Source organism: Schistocerca cancellata, chromosome 6, assembly GCF_023864275.1.
Source record: "Schistocerca cancellata isolate TAMUIC-IGC-003103 chromosome 6, iqSchCanc2.1, whole genome shotgun sequence".
Classification (NCBI taxonomy): domain Eukaryota; kingdom Metazoa; phylum Arthropoda; class Insecta; order Orthoptera; family Acrididae; genus Schistocerca; species Schistocerca cancellata.
The window spans coordinates 147,683,397-147,708,676 of NC_064631.1; the positions used below are offsets into that span (position 1 = coordinate 147,683,397).

General features: G+C 44.7%; 1 protein-coding gene across 1 annotated transcript in view; it reads right to left on the reverse strand.

Annotated features, from left to right (window-relative positions):
• Nucleotides 1-4,843: 4,843 nt before the first annotated feature.
• LOC126191537 (uncharacterized) overlaps nt 4,844-25,280 on the reverse strand; it is a 174,248-nt gene continuing 153,811 nt past the window's right edge. Inside the window, exon 7 of the mRNA XM_049932441.1 lies at nt 4,844-5,297. Within this exon, the coding sequence (XP_049788398.1) occupies nt 4,986-5,297 (312 nt within the window). The 3' untranslated portion in view covers nt 4,844-4,985. The remainder of the gene's footprint in view (nt 5,298-25,280) is intronic.

Here is a 25,280-nt window from a genome sequence, read left to right on the forward strand (position 1 = left end):
AACTTCGAGAGATGCTCTACCTACTGATATGTGCCTTTTTTCTGTACTCTTCTGAAACGCCAGATATTTACTAATAACGCTATACACATTAGTCTCTATGTTCATCTACTTTATACTGCACAACAAATCTGTGAAACAAATAAAGCTGCTCTAAATTTTCTTTGACCTAATAGCTTACCTGCTCTGAAATTAATTTCTGATAAAGTGAATAACTCCTACATGAGGAACAGGCATTTGATTGAAAACTCACGTGTAATTTTAACAATAACCGCAAAACAGTAAGAAGTGGAGTAGACACTAAAAGTTGATCTTTCAATTAGGTGAATGGTAGTTTCGTTAATGACCTTCACATAAAAAGCTACACTTTCAAGAACGTCCCAACTTCAAACCCTGTACAGTAAATACACAGTTCAGTAACATTAATGTGACCATCGCCTATGTTCGGCGTCAATGTTCAATAACCTCTCACAGTAAAAAAAAAAAAAAAAAAAAAAAAAAGGTTCAAATGGCTCTGAGCACTATGGGACTTAGCTTCTGAGGTCATCAGTCCCCTAGAACTTAGAACTACATAAAACCTAACTAACCTAAGGACCTCACACACATCCATGCCCGAGGCAGGATTCGAACCTGCGACCGTAGCGGTCGCACGGTTCAAGACTGAAGCGCCTAGAACCGCTCGGCCACTCCGACCGGCCTCTTACAGTCGACAGGTGGCAGCACTAGCAGTGGAGAATATATAAAACATATCGGGGACATGTGGAAAACAATTATGTAGTTGTCGTAATGCAGGAACCGAGAGATTTTTCTGACTCCGGAAAGGGCACGATCAATGGCTAATGTTGCGCAGGGTGGCAGTGCGGTCTGGGGCGCCTTGCCACGGTTCGCGTGGCTTCCCCCGTCGAAGGTTCGAGTCCTCCCTCAGTCATGGGTGTGTGTGTAATATAAGTTAGATTAAGCAGTGTATAAGCCTAGGGACCGATGATCTCAGCAGTTTGGTCCCACAGGAACTTACCACAAATTCCCAGTTTTTCCATTGGCTTTCAGGCCAAAGATGGAAGCATTTTCGAAACTGTAAAATGTGCAGATTGTTCGCACGCAGCGTTGGTTAAAGTGTGCTGTGAATGGCACAACGTCGCAAACCAAAACCACCACCGAGCCAACTGTGGTGAATCTCAGACAGTAGATGACGAGGGTGAACGACGGCTGCAGAGACTGTATGGGATAACAGACGTGCAACTGTTGAGCAATTGAGCGGCCAGGTGAACCAGTGTCTCCTCAACGACCGTTCAGCGAACGTTGCTTCCTGGTTCAGGCAGCCAAGCTGACTGCTTTTTAATGGCGACGAAGGCTGCAATTTGCACACCAGTACTGCAACTGGACGTCCAATGAGTGCCGATAGCTGGCCTTTTCAGATGACCATTGGCGTTTATGGCGTCAAGCCTCTGAAAGTACAATGAGAATGGAGCCCTATGGCCTGGGTAATGCATTCGTGGCATTCCCTGGGTAACCATGGAAGGTGCAATGGATTAACCAGTCAATCCCTATAAGCAGTTTGTTATCAAATGGTTCAAATGGCTCTGAGCACTATGGGACTTAACATCTATGGTCATCAGTCCCCTAGAACTTAGAACTACTTAAACCTAACTAAGCTAAGGACATCACACACATCCATGCCCGAGGCAGGATTCGAACCTGCGACCGTAGCAGTCGCGCGGCTCCGGACTGAGCGCCTAGAACCGCTAGACCACCGCGGCCGGCAGTTTGTTATCCCCAACATGATGGCATCTACCAGAAGAACACACAACGTGTCACATGACTTGCACTGTACCTGCGTGGTTCAAAGAGCACCAGAATAAGTTTATTGTACTTCCCTGAGCACCAAACTCCCTTGATTTAAGCCCAGTCGAGAACCTGTGGGACCACCTCGACCAACTCGTGCTGGCTCCACATCCTTGTCGATGCCTTCCAGAACCTCACTGATCCTCTTCCTGCACGTCTGGCGCTCTGAAAGGTGATTATCAGGCTTTTCACGGATTGTCACATTAATATGACTGGGCAGTATATGAATGACTACAATAACAGAGAGGTCGAATACCGAACTAGACTACAGAATGCAAAGAAAGTTCAGTTTTCCCTTCCAAACTATTGACGAGGGAAAACAAGGTGAAACTGCACAATTTATCAGGCCAGTACGGCTCTATGGAGCGGAATCACGGATCGTGGCCAAAAAGAAGATGGTTCAAATGGCTGTGAGCACTATGGGACTTAACATCTGAGGTCATCGGTCTCCTAGAACTTAGAACTACTTAAACCTAACTAACCTAAGGACATCACACACATCCATGCCCGAGGCAGGATTCGAACCTGCGCCCGTTGCGGTCGCGCGGTTCCAGACTGAAACGCCTAGAATCGCTTGGCCACACTACGGCCGGCCCAAAAAGAAGAGCGCCATCTCTCAGTCTTGATCATAAAGTGTACATTTCACCAGGAAACAAATAGATGGGTTTAGAGAGATAATAAAGAACTAGTTACGATAGCCGACCAACCCTCGGTAGTGAAATTCGCCAAAGTGAGACGTTTGTAACGGGCAGGCCATGTTGTCAGACTGGACCGTGGCAGAATAGTCTGTCACATATACACTACTGGCCATTAAAATTGCTACACCACGAAGATGACGTGCTACGGACGTGAAATTTAACCGACAGGAAGAAGATGCTGTGATATGCAAATGATTAGCTTTCCAGAGCATTCACACAAGGTTGGCGCCGGTAGCGACATCTACAACGTGCTGACATGAGGAGAGTTCCCAACCGATTTCTCATACACAAACAGCAGTTGACCGGCGTTGCCTGGTGAAACGTTGTTGTGATACCGCATGTAAGGAGGAGAAATGCGTACCATCATGTTTCCGACTCTGGTAAAGGTCGGATTGTAGCCTATCGCGAATGCGGTTTATCGTATAGCGACATTGCTGCTCTCGTTGGTAGAGATCCAATGACTGTTGGCAGAATATGGAATCGCTGGCTTCAAGAGGGTAATACGGAACGCCGTGCTGGATCCCAACGGCCTCGTATCATTAGCATTTGAGATGACAGGCATCTTATCCGCATGGCTGTAACGGATCGTGCAGCCTCGTCTCGATCCCTGACTCAACAGATGGGGACATTTTCAAGACAACAACCATCTGCACGAGCAGTTCGACGACGTTTGCAGCAGCATGGACTATCAGCTCGGAGACCATGGCTGCGGTTACCCTTGACGCTGCATCACAGACAGGAGCGCCTGCGATGGTGTACTCAACGACGAACCTGGGTGCACGAATAGCAAAACGTCATTTTTCGGATGAATCCAGGTTCCGTTTACAGCATCATGGTGGTCATATCAGTGTTTGGCGACATCGCGGTGAACACACGTTGGAAGCGTGTATTCGTCATCGGCATACTGACGTATCACCGGCGTGATAGTATGGGGTGCCATTGGTTATACGTCTCTGTCACCTGTTGTTCACATTGACGGTACTTTGAACAGTGAAGGTTACATTTCAGATGTGTTACGACCCGTGGCTCTACCCTTCATTCGATCCCTGCGAAACACTACATTTCAGGAGGATAATGCACGACCGCATGTTGCAGGTCCTGTATGGGCCTTTCTGGATACAAAAAATGTTCGAGTGCTGCCCTGACCAGCACATTCTCCAGATCTCTCACTAATTGAAAATGTCTGGTCAATGGTGGCCGAGCAACTGGCTCGTCACAATACGCCAGTCACTACTCATGATGAACCGTGGTATCGTGTTGAAGCTGCATGGGCAGCTGTACCTGTACACGCCATCCAAGCTCTGTTTGACTCAGTGTCCAGGCGTATCAAGGCCTTTATTACGGCCAGAGGTGGTTGTTCTGGGTACTGACTTCTCAGGATCTATGCAGCCAAATTGCGTGAAAACGTAATCACATGTCAGTTCTAGTATAATACACTTATCCAATGAATACCCGTTTATCATCTGCATTTCTTATTGGTGTAGCAATTTTAATGGCCAGTAGTGTATGACAAGGAAAGCTCAGAATCCCCTGGACGGCCTAGAGGCACATCGTAAGGTGAGGTGACCTCGGGCTGCAAAGTGTTGTGTGTCACTGAATGGAAGGAAGCGGCGTAATACAGGAAGAACTAGAGGTAGGTAGTGAGAGCAGGGTGGCATCATCACGTCCAAAAGAAGCCAACCGAGTGAGCGAGTGAGTGGTCCTATTTCCCCATAACATTTACTTTTTTTAGTCTTTTCATATGATGCCGCCAATGGTGCTCGCCAGACTCAATGTGACTTGTTTCAAATAACCGCCATGAGCACTATGGGACTTAACTAGAACTTAGAACTACTTAAACCTAACTATCCTAAGGACATCACACACATCCATGCCCGAGGCAGGATTCGAACCTGGGACCGTAGCGGTCGCGCAGTTTCAGACTGTAGCGCCTAGAACCGCTCGGCCACACCGGCCGGCAATGTGACTTGTTTCTCTTCCCGAAGATGAAACTCAAGTGCAGCTGGTAAAGATTTGATACAACGGACGAGATTGAAGCAGAATCACAGAGTACAGTAAACCTCGGTGATTTTTTTAAGAAAAAGGAAGACTTTCGGGATAGTTCGGGAAAGAGACAAGATCTTTAGGTTGGATATATTGGCTCGCAAGGGTACTGCTTTGAAGGTGACTGTGTGGTATAAGATCTAGTTTAGACGTAACAGTGTAATGAATATATTTTGGGAATTTTACGATATTACGACATACATAAGGAACCAGGGGTGGAGCCAGCCTTTGGACTGAAGACCACAGCAACAACAAGGAACCAATTATCGGCTTTCAAATTATATTTAATTGGTATCAGAGTGGTACAGCGTCGTACAGGATACGTGAAACGGTATTTGCACACTGACGAGTAGCCCAGAAGCAGAAGGCAGACGTTACAGGCCGTGGGCGCGATTCCGTCCGGTGTCAGCGCAGCTGGACGTAGTTGTGGTCGTCGAGCAGGCGGTAGACGTCCCGGCGGTAGCCGGGCAGGTCCTCGAGGAAGCGGCGGCTGCTCTCGTCGTGCAGCGCGGCCAGCACGGGCGGCAGCGGCGCGACGCGGCCCACGGCGGCCAGCTCGCGGTAGAAGCGGCCCTGGCGCTCGCCCATCATGTGGAACTGCCGGCCGCACAGCCCGGCCGCCGCGCGCTCCGCCGCCTCCGCCTCCGTGTCGCGCAGCATCTGCTCGCGGCTCGGCAGCTGCCACCCGCCGTCCAGCAGCGACAGGAAGAAGCGCGCCTGCCAACAGACCGCACCACCTCCTGTACCCACGAAAAGTGTTTCGCTTACATTATCTGATCAACCTACGTATCAGTGTAAAGCTGAGTTGACCACTAGATGTCACAGGAGGCAGACTTGCCAGTATAACAAGAGACAGGGAGCATTTTGCTGTCAAAAGAGAAGCAGTAACATCAGACTGCCTCACTCGAGAGACCTCAGTGCCTCAGTCACTAGAGTAGCACCGCGCGGGGTTAGTTGAGCGGTCTAAGGCGCTGCAGTCATGGTCTGTACGGCTGGACCTGGGGCATGGGTGTGTGTGTTTGTCCGTAGGATAATTTAGGTTAAGTAGTGTGTAAGCTTAGGGACTGATGACCTTAGCAGTTAAGTCCGATAAGATTACACATACATTTGAACATTTTTTAACCAGAGTAGCAAATCCATCAAGGACATTTCAGGCCTTCTAGATCTATCGATGTCGACTGTTGGTGGTAGAGTTGTGGGTATCAGATGCCAAATGTGGCGTATTGACACCAAATGTAGTGGGTTGGGTGCTAGGAGGTGCCGTATTAAAACTCGGCGGAACTTTCCAAATGATTTATTTGTTTCCAATACAGATCTCCGTTCACCTCGGTCTGCGTCACAGGCCCCGCAATGCTGAGGAAGCACCCTAGCAGCCTGAGCAATGCAACGCTGTGTCGTGCCGGCCTCGTATGCCAGCTGCAGAGTCCTGATTACATCAGCAGGGCTGCGCCAGCAGCCGACTCAGTGGCCACTGTCTTTCTTGACTCCGCACTGCTCAGCTCAGAGCCGTAGGCCGGCCCTGCTGCTGCTTCTTCCTCGACAGGCGTAGCTGGGAACACGGCGGGAACAATCGCCCACTATCTGGTGTCCAAATCTGTGGCCCTCGCCTCGGAAGTCTCCAGCGTGTGTCGGGAGCCGAGACGAATGCCCACAGTAGCGAGCCTAAGAGTGGCCAACCCTGGCTGGTTGCAGACCCCACGTCGACCTCAGAGGGTCGAACCGACGACCTGGCGTGGACTAGGACGCTGTCGCCCCATCTGTTGCTGGGTGTAGCCCGGCGGTGTGATACGCCCTGCCATTCTGGAGAGCTGCCACACTTGAATGCCCTATGTTGCCCACAGAGGATCGAGCCAGTGACCCGCCATGGACTGGGATTCTGGTGCCCCATCTGCTCTGTGTGTAGCTGGTGGTGTGATGCGCCCTGCCATCCAGGAGAGCTGTCACACTTCAATGAATCTCGTTAGAAAACAGCATCTATTTATACTTGACTATGCACCTCTGTTTTGCCAAGCGCACTGGTTTGTGTCACGTATGTGTAACACTTAGTTTGGCCAGTGGCCCTCTTCTTCCTGTGACTTGCGCCATGGAAACTACTGTGTGCGCCCTCTCCGCTAGTTCTAGACCCCTGTGGCCTCTATTTGCCTTCGCAACTGTTGGTACGCGTAACTTACTGCAATCCGGCCCACACCTGGCTGTAGCTCGTGCTCTGAATATAACACAAAAACAACTTTCCCTATCCTAAACAGTGGTGCCACTACAGTGGGAAGATTAGAAAGCCAAGAACAGAAGTACAGTACACAAACAAAGGACAATGCCTGACGATGGCTGGCAGACAGGACTCTTACAAATAATTTCATTCAAGATGTCTGCTCCTAATAATGGACATAGTATCACTTTTCAATGTTAATAAACTTCACCAACAGCCTTACACTTTATTTTACTTTATACTGAAAGTAACCAGTTTCGGCAATTCATTTTGCCATCTTCAGGCCCCATACGCTTTTTTCAAAGCAACGAACTTATCGTATAGCGCCATAAAACTGGATATCGTGAATTCCAGTCATTGAGCGGATGCTTCATAAAAAGACGTGACAGCAACGTTAAGTTCATTGATTTGAAAAAAAAATGTATGGGGACTAAAGATGGCAGAATAAATTGCCGAAACTCGATGCTTTCAGAATAAAATAAAATATCTTTAAGTGTACAGCTGTTGGTAAAGTTTATTGACATTGAAGAGTACGTACCAGCCAATGTCCCCTGGCCGTGATGGACCAACAGAGATAGTATCACTTTGGTTAATACATTGTACCATCACAATAACATCAATGGTCAGTGGTAGATCTCATCATAGAGGCTCTTTGGAATAATGCAAAGATACTATTTTCACTTGTTGGTTATTTTCGTAGGAAATGAATATACTTACATACTGTATCCATGTGCCATATGTCTCACAAGAATTTTCCGTAGATTTAAATTACAATAGTTATATTATAGCGACATTTAGCCATAGAAAATATACTACTGGTCATTAAAATTGCTACACCAATAAGAAATGCAGATGATAAACGGGGATTCATTGGACAAATATATTATACTAGAACTGACATGTCATTACATTTTCACGCAATTTGGGTGCATAGATCCTGAGAAATCAGTACCCAGAACAAACACCTCGGGCCTTAATAACGGCCTTGATACGCCTGGGCATCCAGTCAAACAGAGCTTGGATGGCGTGTACAGGTACAGCTTCCCATGCAGCTTCAACAAAATACCACAGTTCCATCAAGAGTAGTGACTCGCGTATTGTGACGAGCCAGTTGCTCGGCCACCAGTGACCAGACGTTTACAATTGGTGAGAGATCTGGAGAATGTGCTGGCCAGGGTAGCAGTCTAACATTTTCTGTATCCAGAAAGGCCCATACAGGACCTGCAACATGCGGTCGTGCATTATCCTGCTGAAATGTAGGGTTTCGCAGGGATCGAATGAAGGGTAGAGCCACGGGTCGTAACACATCTGAAATGCAACGTCCACTGTTCAAAGTACCGTCAATGCGAACAAGAGGTGAGTGAGACGTGTAACCAATGGCACCCCATACCATCACGCTAGGTTCCAGTATGGCGATGACGAATACACGTGTCCAATGTGCGTTCACCGCGATGTCGCCAAACACGGATGCGACCATCGTGATGCTGTAAACAGAACCTGGATTCATCCGAAAAATGACGTTTTGCCATTCGTGCACCCAGGTTCGTCGTTGAGTACACCATCGCACGCGCTCCTGTCTGTGATGCAGTGTCAAGGGTAACCGCAACCATGGTCTCCTAGCTGGTAGTCCATGCTGCTGCAAACGTCGTCGAACTGTTCGTGCAGATGGTTGTTGTTTTGAAAAAGTCGCCATCTGTTGACTCAGGGATCGAGACGTGGCTGCACGATCCGTTACAGCCATGCGGATAGGATGCCTGTCATCTCGACTGCTAGTGATACGAGGCCGTTGGGATCCAGCACGGCGTTCCGTATTACTCTCCTGGACCCACCTATTCCACATTCTGCTAACAGTCATTGGATCTCGACCAACGCAAGCAGCAATGTCGCGATACGATAAACCGCAGTCGCGATAGGCTACAATCCCACCTTTTTCAAATTCGGAAACGTGATGGTACGCATTTCTCCTCCTTACACGAGGCACCACAACAACGTTTCACCAGGCAACGCCGGTCAACTGCTGTTTGTGTATGAGAAATCGGTTGGAAACTTTCCTCATGTCAGCACGTTGTAGGTGTCGCCACCGGCGCCAACCTTGTGTGAATGCTCTGAAAAGCTAATCATTTGCATATCACAGCATCTTCTTCCTGTCGGTTAAATTTCGCGTTTGTAGCACGTCATCTTCGTGGTGTAGCAATTTTAATGGCCAGTAGTGTAAGAAGCATGGATACTTTTTGCACGTCTCTTCCGACAGTTTCCAGGACCTTCGCACCATGTGTCTAATTTCTGATGTTGTAGGGATGTGGGGTGCATTGATGGCTTCCCGGTGGGGTCAGGGATTTTCTCTGCTTCGTGATGACTGGCTGTTGTGTGATGTCCTTAGGTGAGTTAGGTTTAAGTAGTTCTAAGTTCTAGGGGACTGATGACCATAGATGTTAAGTCCCATAGTGCTCATAGCCATGTTTTTGCATTGATGGCTATGGGTTATACCTTTAAACGCTTAAGTCTGTAAGTAAAGGATTTTTAACATCATAATGACATTGTGAGAATTGAACCTCGGTCGGAGAACGTAGGAACGTGTGATGGAAGTAGACCAGAAAAGAGAGCACTAATCCTTTTGAAATGCTACAGATGGTGTAGAACTGATACTGCGCGGTCAGTAACCCTCCGCCGATGGCAGTGAAGTGGCGTGTATGTGTGAGAGATGATGCTGTGGGCTTTACGACCATGGACGTTACTACCCGCGATGTCAACGTAATGTTCCCAGTTGCAGGTATTTCAGCGCTCAGTTTTCCGATCGTCAAAGGAGCCGCGAAAGAGGGGAGCCTCTGGTCTGATATGTCACTGAGCAAAACTGTTTGGTCCCGAGTTCGAGTCTCGGTCCGGCACACAGTTTCAACCTGACAGGAAGTTTCATATCAGCGAACACTCCGCTTCAGAGTGAAGATTTCACTCTGGAAACATCCCCCAGGCTGTGTGTAAGCCATGTCTCCGCAATATCCTTCCTTCCAGGAGTGCTAGTTCTGCAAGGTTCCCAGGAGAGCTTCTGTGAAGTTTGGAAAATAGGTGACGAGGTAGTGGCGGAACTAAAACTGTGAAGACGTGTCGTGGGTCGCGCTTGGGTAGCTCAGATGGTAGAGCACTTGCCCACGAATGGTAAAGGTCCTGAGTTCGAGTCTCGGTCCCGCACGCAGTTTTAATCTGCCAGGAAGTTTCGAAACTGTTTGGTGTTACTCGTGTCTGTTCCGACCGTTTTTTAATAAGTACATCCCTTCACATTTTATCAAGGCTTAGGACTCGCCATGCACGTACTACATACTCATGTTTAAATGTCCTTTTCATTTTTATTAATTTTGATTCTGATTAATAACACCGATGACGTTCATATTCTTGCTTGTCACAAATAGGTTGACAGATTGTGGAGAAGTAAACCCTTATCGGTATGTCTAGTGTGACGAACGAGTTATTGATTTTTCTTCATTGCTCGGCCAAAATCAGAACAGCAGAGCCTGACACTTACTGTGAACAGGACGAAATAAGAGATTGTGTAATAATATTATGTAAAATTAAAAGTTTAAATATTGTTATAAAACTTGGTTAGATGTAGAACTAAGCCGACATCAGTGATTTCAAGTCTCAGCACAATCCGTTAATTAATTTGTTCAAAAATCAAGTTTTACGAGAATTTTAGAAGCGTGTAATATTAAGCTTCTAAATTTGTACTTTTGGAATTAGTTTCAGTTGGTTATAAAACTATTCGTAGAGGTTTTCATAAAGCGATCTCTTTTACTTTTTGAACCGCTCAACTTTTTCAAAATTTTAAAAGCACTGAACCAACTTTCACTGTGATATTGTAGTTTAATAAAGCTATAGAAATTTAGCAACAGTTCAGAAGCAACTATCTCCTCTCGGTTCCTTTTGAAAAATTTTACACGTTAAAGTTTAAAAGTTATCGGTCTGAGAATATCATACAATATAAGCAGAGTAGATTTATTTAGAGAAAAATTGGGATTGTTGTAGGTCTTCAACTAACAACGATATAGGTAATTTTGTGTAAAAAAGGATGCACGGTAAGTGCTTTTGCTGACGCTGGAACCAACTTTAGAGAGAGTGGTTTCTCATCATCCGCTCTGCGAATACATAAAGACCAAGGTGTCTACACTTGGCAAGTTATTCGATCGTCATTAGTCAAACGGAAATATGTTACATTCCGCTACAGAATATGCTGTGATACTGTGCCCCTTTGCTTAAGCACCTCGTGATGACTGGGTGTTGTGCGCTGTCCTTAGATTAGTTAGGTTCAAGTAGTTGTAAGTTCTAGGGGACTGATGACCATAGATGTTAAGTCCCATAGTGCTCAGAGCCATTTGAACCATTTTTGCTTAAGCCTCGGATGGCGTTAATGACGACTGACATGATTGTTTTCTTCGATCGAATAAGATATCACGTTGTTGTTGTTGTGGTCTTCAGTCCTGAAACTGGTTTGATGCAGCTCTCCATGCTACTCTATCCTGTGCAAGCTTCTTCATCTCCCAGTACCTACTGCAACCTACATCCTTCTGAATCTGCTTAGTGTATTCATCTCTTGGTCTCCCCCTACGATTTTTACCCTCCACGCTGCCCTCCAATACTAAATTGGTGATCCCTTGATGCCTCAGAACATGTCCTACCAACCGATCCCTTCTTCTCGTCAAGTTGTGCCACAAACTTCTCTTCTCCCCAATCCTATTCAATACTTCCTCATTAGTTATGTGATCTACCCATCTAATCTTCAGCATTCTTCCGTAGCACCACATTTCGATAGCTTCCATTCTCTTCTTGTCCAAACTATTTACTGTCCATGTTTCACTTCCATACATGGCTACACTCCATACAAATACTTTCAGAAATGACTTCCTGACGCTTAAATCTATACTCGATGTTAACAAATTTCTCTTCTTCAGAAACGCTTTCCTTGCCATTGCCAGTCTACATTTTATATCCTCTCTACTTCGACCATCATCAGTTATTTTGCTCCCCAAATAGCAAAACTCCTTTACTACTTTAAGTGTCTCATTTCCGAATCTAATACCCTCAACATCACCCGACTTAACTCGACTACATTCCATTATCCTCGTTTTGCTTTTGTTGATGTTCGTCTTATATCCTCCCTTCAAGACACCATCCATTCCGTTCAAATGCATTTCCATGTCCTTTGCTGTCTCCGACAGAATTACAATGTCATCGGCGAACCTCGACGTTTTTATTTCTTCTCCATGGATTTTAATACCTACTCCGAATTTTTCTTTTGTTTCCTTTACTGCTTGCTCAATATACAGATTGAATAACATCGGGGAGAGGCTACAACCCTGTCTTACTCCCTTCCTAACCACTGCTTCCCTTTCATGTCCCTCGACTCTTATAACTGCTATCTGGTTTCTGTACAAATTGTAAATAGCCTTTCGCTCCCTGATATCACGTATATGTTATGAAATAGCGTAAGAGTGAACTTGTGTGTTGTATTGTGTATTGTACTGGGGACCTAGAAACGATGGAGAGGCTTCGTCCCGCCCTAGCCCTCAGTGGTTCACAACCCTGCAACAGGCCACAGCAGTCCACCCACCCCCGGGAACGCCTCCTACCAAACGAGTGTAATCCCAAATGTTTGCATGGTAGAGTAATTATGGTGTGCTCGTAAGTGGAGACAGTGTTTGCATAGCAATCGCCGACATAGTGTAACTGCGGCGGAATAAGGGAAACCAGCCACCATTCGCCGAGGTAGACAGAAAACTGCCTTAGAAACCATCCACAGGCTGGCCACCACACCGGACCTCGACACTAATCCGCCGGGCGGATTCGTGCCGGGGACAGGGACGCCTTCCTGCTCGGGAAGCAGCGCGATAGACCGCACGGCTAGCCGGGCGGGCAAAGTAAACTTACTTAGATGAATAATCTAACTGGAAAGTCTGTGTTTCCTTTCCGATGATTTGTTTCGTGTGTTGGCCGCTACATAATAGGAAGCCGCTTGGCAAGTGTCTACTGAAGTATTAAGAGTAATGGATTCTTTTTTTTTTTTTTTTTGTCATCAGTCTACTGACTGGTTTGATGTGGCCCGCCACGAATTCCTTTCCTGTGCTAACCTCTTCATCTCAGAGTAGCACTTGCAACCTACGTCCCCAATTATTTGCTTGACGTATTCCAATCTCTGTCTTCCTCTACAGTTTTTGCCCTCTACAGCTCCCTCTAGTACCGTGGAAGTCATTCCCTCATGTCTTAGCAGATGTCCTATCATCCTGTCCCTTCTCCTTATCAGTGTTTTCCACATATTCCTTTCCTCTCCGATTCTGCGTAGAACCTCCTCATTCCTTACCTTATCAGTCCACCTTATTTTCAACATTCGTCTATAGCACCACATCTCAAATGCTTCGATTCTCTTCTGTTCCGGTTTTCCCACAGTCCATGTTTCACTGCCATACAATGCTGTACTCCAGACGTACATCCTCAGAAATTTCTTCCTCAAATTAAGGCCGGTATTTGATATTAGTAGACTTCTCTTGGCCAGAAATGCCTTTTTTGCCATAGCGAGTCTGCTTTTGATGTCCTCCTTGCTCCGTCCGTCATTGGTTATTTTACTGCCTAGGTAGCAGAATTCCTTAACTTCATTGACTTCGTGACCATCAATCCTGATGTTAAGTTTCTCGCTGTTCTCATTTCTACTACTTCTCATTACCTTCGTCTTTCTCCGATTTACTCTCAAACCATACTGTGTACTCATTAGACTGTTCATTCCGTTCAGCAGATCATTTAATTCTTCTTCACTTTCACTCAGGATAGCAATGTCATCAGCGAATCGTATCATTGATATCCTTTCACCTTGTATTTTAATTCCACTCCTGAACCTTTCTTTTATTGCCATCATTGCTTCCTCGATGTACAGATTGAAGAGTAGGGGCGAAAGGCTACAGCCTTGTCTTACACCCTTATTAATACGAGCATTTCGTTCTTGATCGTCCACTCTTATTATTCCCTCTTGGTTGTTGTACATATTGTATATGACCCGTCTCTCCCTATAGCTTACCCCTACTTTTTTCAGAATCTCGAACAGCTTGCACCATTTTATATTGTCGAACGCTTTTTCCAGGTCGACAAATCCTATGAAAGTGTCTTGATTTTTCTTTAGCCTTGCTTCCATTATTAGCCGTAACGTCAGAATTGCCTCTATCGTCCCTTTACTTTTCCTAAAGCCAAACTGATCGTCACCTAGCGCATTCTCAATTTTCTTTTCCATTCTTCTGTATATTATTCTTGTAAGCAGCTTCGCTGCATGAGCTGTTAAGCTGATTGTGCGATAATTCTCGCACTTGTCAGCTCTTGCCGTCTTCGGAATTGTGTGGATGATGCTTTTCCGAAAGTCAGACTCATATATTCTACACACCAACGTGAATAGTCGTTTTGTTGCCACTTCCCCCAAGGATTTTAGAAATTCTGATGGAATGTTATCTATCCCTTCTGCCTTATTTGACCGTAAGTCCTCCAAAGCTCTTTTAAATTCCGATTCTAATACTGGATCCCCTATCTATTCTAAATCGACTCCTGTTTCTTCTTCTATCACATCAGACAAATCTTCACCCTCACAGAGGCTTTCAATGTATTCTTTCAACCTATCTGCTCTCTCCTCTGCATTTAACAGTGGAATTCCCGTTGCACTCTTAATGTTACCACCGTTGCTTTTAATGTCACCAAAGGTTGTTTTGACTTTCCTGTATGCTGAGTCTGTCCATCCGACAATCATATCTTTTTCGATGTCTTCACGTTTTTTCTGCAGCCATTTCGTCTTAGCTTCCCTGCACTTCCTATTTATTTCATTCCTCAGCGACTTGTATTTCTGTATTCCTGATTTTCCCGGAACATGTTTATACTTCCTCCTTTCATCAATCAACTGAAGTATTTCTTCTGCTACCCATGGTTTCTTCGCAGCTACCTTCTTTGTACCTATGTTTTCCTTCCCAACTTCTGTGATGGCCCTTTTTAGAGATGTCCATTCCTCTTCAACTGTACTGCCTACTGCGCTATTCCTTATTGCTGTATCTACAGCGTTAGAGAACTTCAAACGTATCTCGTCATTCCTTAGTACTTCCGTATCCCACTTCTTTGCGTGTTGATTCTTCCTGACTAATGTCTTGAACTTCAGCCTACTCTTCATCACTACTATATTGTGATCTGAGTCTATATCTGCTCCTGGGTACGCCTTACAATCCAGTATCTGATTTCGGACTCTCTGTCTGACCATGATGTAATCTAATTGAAGTCTTCCCGTATCTCCCGGCCTTTTCCAAGTATACCTCCTCCTCTTGTGATTCTTGAACAGGGTATTCGCTATTACTAGCTGAAACCTGTTACAGAACTCAATTATTCTTTCTCCTCTTTCATTCCTTGTCCCAAGCCCATATTCTCCTGTAACCTTTTCTTCTACTCCTTCCCCTACAACTGCATTCCAGTCGCCCATGACTATTAGATTTTCGTCCCCCTTTACATACTGCATTACCCTTTCAATATTCTCATACACTTTCTCTATCTGTTCATCTTCAGCTTGCGACGTCGGCATGTATACCTGAACTATGGTTGTCGGTGTTGGTCTGCTGTCGATTCTGATTGGAACAACCCGATCACTGAACTGATCACAGTAACACACCCTCTGCCCTACCTTCCTATTCATAACGAATCCTACACCTGTTAGACCATTTTCTGCTGCTGTTGATATTACCCGATACTCATCTAACCAGAAATCCTTGTCTTCCTTCCACTTCACTTCACTGACCCCTACTATATCTAGATTGAACCTTTGCATTTCCCTTTTCAGATTTTCTAGTTTCCCTACCACGTTCAAGCTTCTGACATTCCACGCCCCGACTCGTAGAACGTTATCCTTTCGTAGATTATTCAATCTTTTTCTCATGGTAACCTCTCCCTTGGTAGCCCCCTCCCGGAGATCCGAATGGGGGACTATTCCGGAATCTTTTGCCAATGGAGAGATCATCATGACACTTCTTCAATTACAGGCCACATGCCCTGTGGATACACGTTAAGTGTCTTAAATGCAGTGGTTTCCATTGCCTTCTGCATCCTCATGTCGTTGATCATTGCTGATTCTTCCGCCTTTAGGGGCAATTTCCCACCCCTAGGACAAGAGAGTGCCCTGAACCTCTATCCGCTCCTCCGCCCTCTTTGACAAGGCCGTTTGCAGAATGAGGCTGACTTCTTATGCCGGAAGTCTTCGTCCGCCAATGCTGATTATTTATCAAAATTTAGCCAGTGGCTGGGATCGAACCTGGGACCGAAGACGTTTTGATTATGAATCAAAGACGCTACCCCTAGACCATGGATATAAGCTAGATATAATTGACCACCTTCATAATAAAAGCCGGCCGGAGTGGCCGAGTGGTTCTAGGCGCTACAGTCTGGAAACGCGCGACCGCTACGGTCGCAGGTTCGAATCCTGCCTCGGGCATGAATGTGTGTGATGTCCTTAGGTTAGTTAGGTTTAAGTAGATGTAAGTTCTAGGGGACTGATGACCTCAGACGTTAAGTCTCATAGTGATCAGAGCCATTTGAACCATAATAAAATTGCAGGTATACAATTACCTTCAGTAAATACACAACCTACAGCAGAAAAGAAAATATTTGCATGCATTCCTTTCCTAGTCAGAATCTTATATCAAGTGGCAATTTTTTTTCCGAAAGACAGGAGATAAAACAAAGTTTCCATACCAATAACACTGCCCAACACCATATAATACACAGCATCAAAGCAACCCGTCTAGGCCTTGAAAAGTCAGGAATTCATAAAATTGTTTGTGACAACCGATTCAGGTTTTATCTCGGCCGAATCGGCATAAGCTTTCATATTAGAATCGACGATGATATGGGCGCCTTGAGAATAAAAAAACTGAGCAAATTTGCAATCGCCACTCACATGTATCAACATGGGCACTTTGTTTATATTATTAAAGACAACTTATAGATACTCATACCACCAACAAAGTATGAAAATGGTTCTCCTGGAAGAAGTGGAAATATATCTTCAAACTTCATTTTACCCCAACGCATTCTAAATGAGCAAGTATAGTTATGTAATAAACAATTTCTACATAAGTTCCTTGAAATGTTCATATATATTAAAGATAAAACGTACCCCTAACAGTCAGAAATTTAAACAAGAATTTCTCAGTGGAAAAGAATAACACCTGCACCACATAATCTCATAACAACTACAATAGTAGAAAACAAGGAGAGATCTAAATACAAACAATAAATAACTACTCTGAACACCCCAATAACAAAATTCCTCATTTTTACACCTATTAAGAATAATCATAAGTATAGTTTTCATATATTTATGTTTGAAAATATTTGTGTATGACGCCGATATGAAATTAATTAAATCCAAACTCTAAAATTAAGCTATTACGCTGACCACCTCTCACACTCTAACTTTTTAGCTTCGTGTTGCTTTCAATTAACTTATAAACTTTAACTATCATCAGAATTTATGTACATAAGATAGATATGTGTATATATATGTATAAATTACAATATGTACTCTGATTATTACAATGTTTCGTTGAAATTCTGCTACCAGTTGATTAACAAATGTCCTGAACATTATTTGTTCTAGAGTCTTCAAATAATAAGTTCATTCTTGGAGTAAAAGTTTTTTCTTTTTTTAACATGTTGCACCTTCAACATATTTTCTTTACTTAGTTCAGATCTTTGCCCAATAAGAAAACAATGATATCTCTATTTAGGGGATGCTCTTTGCTTTGTAAATAAAAACACTGAGTATAAAGCACATGTGCGAAGCCCAGACTGGCGTGACAAATATTCTGAAGTGTATTTTACGTGCCACTGCGATGTGTATAAAATGTGTGTGCTATTCACAATACAACTCGTACATTGCCCTGGAAGTGTTTTGGGAGCGTGGCAAGACGAATCACCGTCTACCGGAACACATGTAAGTGTTTGCTACTGTATCACCTCATATCTAAATAAATGTAAGCATAATAGCTTTTTTCATCATCGAAACAACGTAAAAGTGGCACTCTATATTCAAATATTCTTGTGCAGTGCTGGAGCTGACGACATGCTGCTGTTGACAACGCTCATGTAACTGGAAATATTAGTCCTCTGAAGATGGGCTTGGAGGACCGAAACCGTTTGTATGTGTAAAATGAAAGCACTGTAAAATCGTTTGTAGCTGGTTGCGTTATTCACTAACATCACTTTTACTATTTTTTCCAGTAATGTTTACTCTTGATTCGTTACACGGTTGCCTCAGGAAACCAATCAAACGAGTTTCTCTTAAATTTGACATCACGCCTTATGAGTAGTCTTTCTTTCATAAATTCGTAGTATTTTTGGTACATCTATGGAGTCTCTGAGAACGTTCAGATGTTTCTGGTACCTAAGGTAGCGATGCTGGACGCTAAGGTCTGTAGTGAAGTCGACGTGCTAGCTCATCCCTAAGATGTTCAAGTTGGGTTCAGGTCAGATGCTGGTTCATGACGGGATGTATCGTCAAGCTGATACAAACAGTCGCCTTCTCTCAATTGTTCCTCTATTGTACGTAGTACACAATGCTGTAAGATGTGTTCATATACCTCCGCACTTTTTTATTTAGTAAATGCAATAAGAGAACCACAAACTAACCACGAAAAACATCTCCATACCTCGACACCACCTCCTCCATGCTTCACTTTGGCGCTACACGAGAGCAGGTAACGTTTTCCAGGTATTCTCCAAACCCAAACCCTCCCATCAGATTGTATAGGGTATAGCCTGATTCATCACTCCAAAACATACGTTCCTCGTCATTCATTGTGGAGTGGTATCGCTCTTTACATCATCTCACCCGTTGCTTAACACTGACCACTGAAATGTGTAGTTCATGTGGAGCTGCTCGTCCATTGCACCCGGCCGCTGTGGTCGAGCGGTTGTAGGCGCTTCAGTCCGGAACCGCGCTGCTGCAACGGTCGCAGGTTCGAATCCTGCCTCGGACATGGATCTGTGTGATGTCTTTAGGTTATTTAGGTTTAAGTAGTTCTAAGTTCTAGGGGACTGATGACCCCGGTTGTTAAGTCCCATAGTGCTTAGAGGCATTTGAACCAATCGACCATTGCACCCCATTCTTTTTAATTCTCCACGCACAGTTGTTGAGCTAGTCGGGCTGCTGGTAGCACTTTGGGATTCACGATTGATTCCTTTCGTTGATTTCATGCGATTCTTTACAACCAACTTCCGTAATGCTCGCCATTTCCAGTCTGTCGGTATATGAGGTCAGCCTGGTGTTGGTTTAACTACGATTATTCCTTCGCGTTTCCACTTCACAATCGCATCCCCAACAGTCGACTTGGCAGCTTAAAAATGGTTGATACGTCCCTGATGAATCTGTTAGTCAGGTGATATCCAATGACTAGTCCACGTTGGAAGTCAGTGAGCTGTCCCGACCGAACCTTTCTAGAGTTACTATTTCTCTGATGACAACTCACTACTCCCCGACATCTTTTATACAGATGGCTCTGCCTTTAGTCCATCTAGTGCGCAATTTCGCACGAGGTATGGCTGTCCTGATACTTTTGATCATATAGTATACTCGTATTTACCATTTTCTTCTGATTAGGACGACGCCTCTTCCGAAGATTTTCTTGCGTATTTGTTCTGCTATCCGGGCAGTGGATTATGCAGCACCATACATAATATACGTATCTGCATTGCTTTATCGTGGGTCGGTAAATAGAAGCGAATAAATCTGGGATCGAACCTCACACATGTCTGTAAAATGGGCCTCAAAAGGATAAGATCGGGTTATGGGTAGCATGAATACCTAAATGCTAAATCAGGTATTATATTGGCGATTTGGAATTTGCAATGCGAACAGTGTTCAACGGCTTTTGCATGTGTTAACCACAATGAGATACCACATGCATTAATAGAAGTAGTCATGTTGAACGGAATCATTTGTAAGAGGCCCGCTTGCTAACAATCGTGAAGCATTTTCCTTTATCTGTGTACTGTATTACCGTTCTTGGCTTTCTAACCTTCCTTGCGTTATTTATTTTGTTACAGTGCGCGACAGAAAGGGCGGCTTTGCAAGTCAGTTAGTAGCTTCTTAATTAACGCTTACATGGTGTTAGGGGAGGAGAGCGGGGGCTAACCAGCAAAGGAGGCATTGTCATGCTCGGGATATGGTTCTGTAGACGGACGATACATGGCACGATTCTTATTCTTACAGTTATTTCTGATGATGACGACATTTTGTAGCATGAGAACGGTTCATTTCTGTACAATCGACAGTGCACAATGTGTTTCTGACAAAGAAGGTAGAAAGTACAGGGTATTTCAAAAGTGATGCAGTGGGTGACACGTTATAGGAAAGAACATTTCAATATATTGTGAGGGATAGTTGAAAAGTTGAAATTATCACTTCGAGAAAATAGTAACGTAGTTAATTTTTTGTTTGTTTGCAGGTATATGTCTGCAGTCCTGGTACACAATGAAGTCCCCGCGCCATAGTACTGTAGCACTCCGTTAGAGGAGCAAAACAATAATACCGTTACTGTAGAATATTCGAATTGTTGACGGAGCTACAACCTCACCTCTAGTTGCACCGCTTCGTCACTATCGAAGTGAAGTCCGGCAAAGTATTCTTTAAGTTTCGGAAGCATGTGTAAATCGGATGGGGCCAAGTCGGGACTGTGTGTTGGATGATCGATGACAGTGGATCAGGGGCATCGGATCCCTGCAAATGTCGCAGCGCTCGTATGAAATCTGGCATTGTCACGCTGAAAGAGAACGTGCTCCTTGTGTGGATGGACTCTTCAAATTCGAAAATCGGTTACAGTACGCTGTTTCTCACGCGCCGACGTAGTTACTTCCACACTGTCATGTTACACGCTACAATTTGGAGCCCTCTAACTGCAAAAGGGCTACAGATATATAGGCATGAAGACTAAAGACGTGGAATGTTAATAACGTTTGTTTTACGCAAAATAGGTTTAAGAGTTTTCACATAAAAAATTCGGAGGCATTACTTTTCAGTGCGCCCTCGTAGATGATATTAGATTTTCCTGGACATATGTTATAACATGAGTATGATAACATGCGACATTGTATTCAGTTATGTGAATCGCATAGTGGAGATCACATTCAACAACTGTCCTTAATTATTTTTCGATAAGGATGGGTTACTTGCTCGACATCTTGTAATATGACATCTTCTCGATGACCACAAAGGGATGCCGTCGGCCCATTACTTCTTACAGAGCAGGCGACGTTAACAGCGTTTTATTTCACTTTCGGGATTGTGTGGAGCGGTTCAAAAGTCATTGGCGGCTAACAACTAGGAGCCGCTACCTTGAAAAACATTACACAGTCATCTCTGATGCGTCCCCGGTGGAGTTTATCACTGTTTATACACTCCTGGAAATGGAAAAAAGAACACATTGACACCGGTGTGTCAGACCCACCATACTTGCTCCGGACACTGCGAGAGGGCTGTACAAGCCATGATCACACGCACAGCACAGCGGACACACCAGGAACCGCGGTGTTGGCCGTCGAATGGCGCTAGCTGCGCAGCATTTGTGCACCGTCGCCGTCAGTGTCAGCCAGTTTGCCGTGGCATACGGAGCTCCATCGCAGTCTTTAACACTGGTAGCATGCCGCGACAGCGTGGACGTGAACCGTATGTGCAGTTGACGGACTTTGAGCGAGGGCGTATAGTGGGCATGCGGGAGGCCGGGTGGACGTACCGCCGAATTGCTCAACACGTGGGGCGTGAGGTCTCCACAGTACATCGATGTTGTCGACAGTGGTCGGTGGAAGGTGCACGTGCCCGTCGACCTGGGACCGGACCGCAGCGACGCACGGATGCACGCCAAGACCGTAGGATCCTACGCAGTGCCGTAGGGGACCGCACCGCCACTTCCCTGCAAATTAGGGACACTGTTGCTCCTGGGGTATCGGCGAGGACCATTCGCAACCGTCTCCATGAAGCTCGGCTACGGTCCCGCACACCGTTAGGCCGTCTTCCGCTCACGCCCCAACATCGTGCAGCCCGCCTCCAGTGGTGTCGCGACAGGCGTGAATGGAGGGACGAATGGAGACGTGTCGTCTTCAGCGATGAGAGTCGCTTCTGCCTTGGTGCCAATGATGGTCGTATGCGTGTTTGGCGCCGTGCAGGTGAGCGCCACAATCAGGACTGCATACGACCGAGGCACACAGGGCCAACACCCGGCATCATGGTGTGGGGAGCGATCTCCTGAATCACTGAATAGTGCACGGTACATCCAAACCGTCATCGAACCCATCGTTCTTCCATTCCTAGACCGGCAAGGGAACTTGCTGTTCCAACAGGACAATGCACGTCCGCATGTATCCCGTGCCACCCAACGTGCTCTAAAAGGTGTAAGTCAACTACTCTGGCCAGCAAGATCTCCGGATCTGTCCCCCATTGAGCATGTTTGGGACTGGATGAAGCGTCGTCTCCGTCTCACGCGGTCTGCACGTCCAGCACGAACGCTGGTCCAACTGAGGCGCCAGGTGGAAATGGCATGGCAAGCCGTTCCACAGGACTACATCCAGCATCTCTACGATCGTCTCCATGGGAGAATAGCAGCCTGCATTGCTGCGAAAGGTGGATATACACTGTACTAGTGCCGACATTGTGCATGCTCTGTTGCCTGTGTCTATGTGCCTGTGGTTCTGTCAGTGTGATCATGTGATGTATCTGACCCCAGGAATGCGTCAATAAAGTTTCCCCTTCCTGGGACAATGAATTCACGGTGTTCTTATTTCAATTTCCAGGAGTGTACAACGTGTGCAGCCGACGAGGACAGACTGTTCTGTACCCTGAGTTCAGCTGTAAATACATCACCCATTGCAGCATTGCAGTGCTAAACTTCGCAGTCTGCACTGTTCAAGAGTGATTCCTCTTTCAACCATGGTGGTCTTTCCAACTGCCCCGATAGTTATGTCTCGAGTGATGAAATTCTGCACATCGGTTTCCGGCTGGAATCACACAAGATCAACGAATAGGATCTTATCTGCAGGTACCCGAATAAGTGGTGCACGTCACCTAGTGTTCAATCGGAGACTGCTGACGCACTTGTTATCCTACCTGAGCAACAGACACACTTATCGCTGGGTTGTAAAGACTGGGCGATCGCCGGCTGTCACATCTACGAATTTTTTCTGTGGTGATACATGAAGTGGTCGACGTTTGAACCACTGCCGACGCTGAACTGCTTGATAGATCCGTAGCTGACTGTCTCATTTCACTACTGGCAATAGGGAGTCCAGTAGAACTGTACGCGTCTTTGTAATGAATGCATCCGAGACGTGGCCGTCACTGAGAACTGTTGCTATAAGCTAAATTTGCTGTAACAAGATCTAAATTGTTTATGTTACTAGAAAACCTAAATTAGTTTCTTTCAGTTGCAAAAAAAAACTAAAGAATTATTTTCTTATCGCAAACCACGTGACTGAGGTAAAATTTTGACTTTAAAAGTTTGGCCTTAATATTATGTGGCAAAGATTTACGAATTATGAAGCAATAGTGTGAATCATTAATGTAATGTTGTTACGCATATATGGCCTTAACATTGTGTGGCAAAGATTTACGAATTATGAAGCAATAGTGTGAATCATTACTGTAATGTTTTTACGCGTATATCTTTTACTGCATGTTTCAGCTATGAATTACCTCCAGTACGCGTGACATTTGAGAAATTATGCTACAGCTTTTTTTTATGAAAAACTGGTAGCTACTTGTATTTCTTTATAGTACATGTGATAGTAACTTAAAGGTGTTTAGGTTGTTATTTCTTTATTTAGCCCCATCACATTAGAATCTACACTCCCTGCCTTATAATAAACAAGGGTTTCACATACACAAATCTTTTAGTATCACAATTTATTAATAATATAATAACTAATTATATCCATTGTAAGTAGGCTGTTTATGTTTTCTTTAAGTAAGTAGGCTGTTTATGTTTTCTTATTGGCAACATTACGTAGCGCTCTATATGAAAATCACTGGCTGTGCTGTGTGCAGTCTGTGGCTAGTTTGCATTGTTGTCTGCCATTGTAGTGTTGGGCAGCGGCAGCTGGATGTGAACAGCGCGTAGCGTTGCGTAGTTGGAGGTGAGCCGCCAGCAGTGGTGGATGTGGGGAGAGAAATGGCGGAGTTTTGAAATTTGTTATACTGGATATTATGAACTGCTATATATATTATGACTATTAAGGTAAATACATTGTTTGTTCTCTATTAAAATCTTTCATTTGCTAACTATCCCTATCAGTAGTTAGTGACTTCCGTAGTTTGAATCTTTTATTTAGCTGGCAGTAGTGGCGCTCGCTGTATTGCAGTAGTTCGAGTAACGAAGATTTTTTGTGAGGTAAGTGATTTGTGAAAGGTACAGGTTAATGTTAGTCAGGGCCATTCCTTTGTAGGGATTTCTGAAAGTCAGATTGCGTTGCGCTAAAAAAAAATTGTGTGTCAGTTTAAGCACAGTCTTGTATAAATTGTTCTAAGGGGACGTTTCATATGGCGACCCTGCCAGGATACTTCACTGGAATCTTCTGATATTTTCTTCTAGTTTGTGTAATTAGTGTAGCTTTTGTTTATTGCTAGCATGTAATTGTAGAGAGAATTTCCTTTGTAGTTGTAGTTTTTCATTCTTGTACAGTAAAACAGTTGTAGCATGCATGTAGATTTGCACCAAGTATTTCGCAGCTGCGCTTGCAATTAACTAGATATTATTTTCAGTGCTATGTTAATGTGTTCCCCTATTTTGGCTCTTCAAATTGTGTTTTTCTGTGTTGTCGTGTGAAATATTGTGACAATAATGGCGTGTGAAAAACGTAACACTAGGCTCCAAAGTAAACTAAGAAATGACAGTGAAGACGAAAGCAGTGTGTTAACGCCACCATGTAATGAATTAACTAATATTCAAAGTAGTAATTTGGTAACTGTGAATAGGGAAATGGAGCGGGCGTCAAATAATGGAGTAGACAGTGAAACAGGTAGTGGACAGGGAAGCATTATCGATCGATCGGTCGGCAACAGCTCGCCTCAGGAATCGGGAATGACAGAACACAATATTGCAAATACTGTAGACTCAGGTTTTGGGTTCTCACCGTTTTCTCAAATGAGTCAAGACACATTTTCCGCTTGTCAAAATGTGAATGTTGCCGCTGCAAATTCACTGCCGAAAAGCACTGAGGAACATGTTTCAGACACCAGTGCATTGTTATTACAATTAATGCAACAAATGGGACAAAAGCTTCAAAAGTTAGACACAATGGAACAAAATCAGAAACAAACACAGCAACAGTTAGACACAATGGAAAAACACCAAACACAGCAACAGTTACACACAATGGAACAAAATCAGAGACAAACACAGCAAAAGCTTCAAAAGTTAGACTCATTGGAACAAACTCTCGAACAAACACGTGAA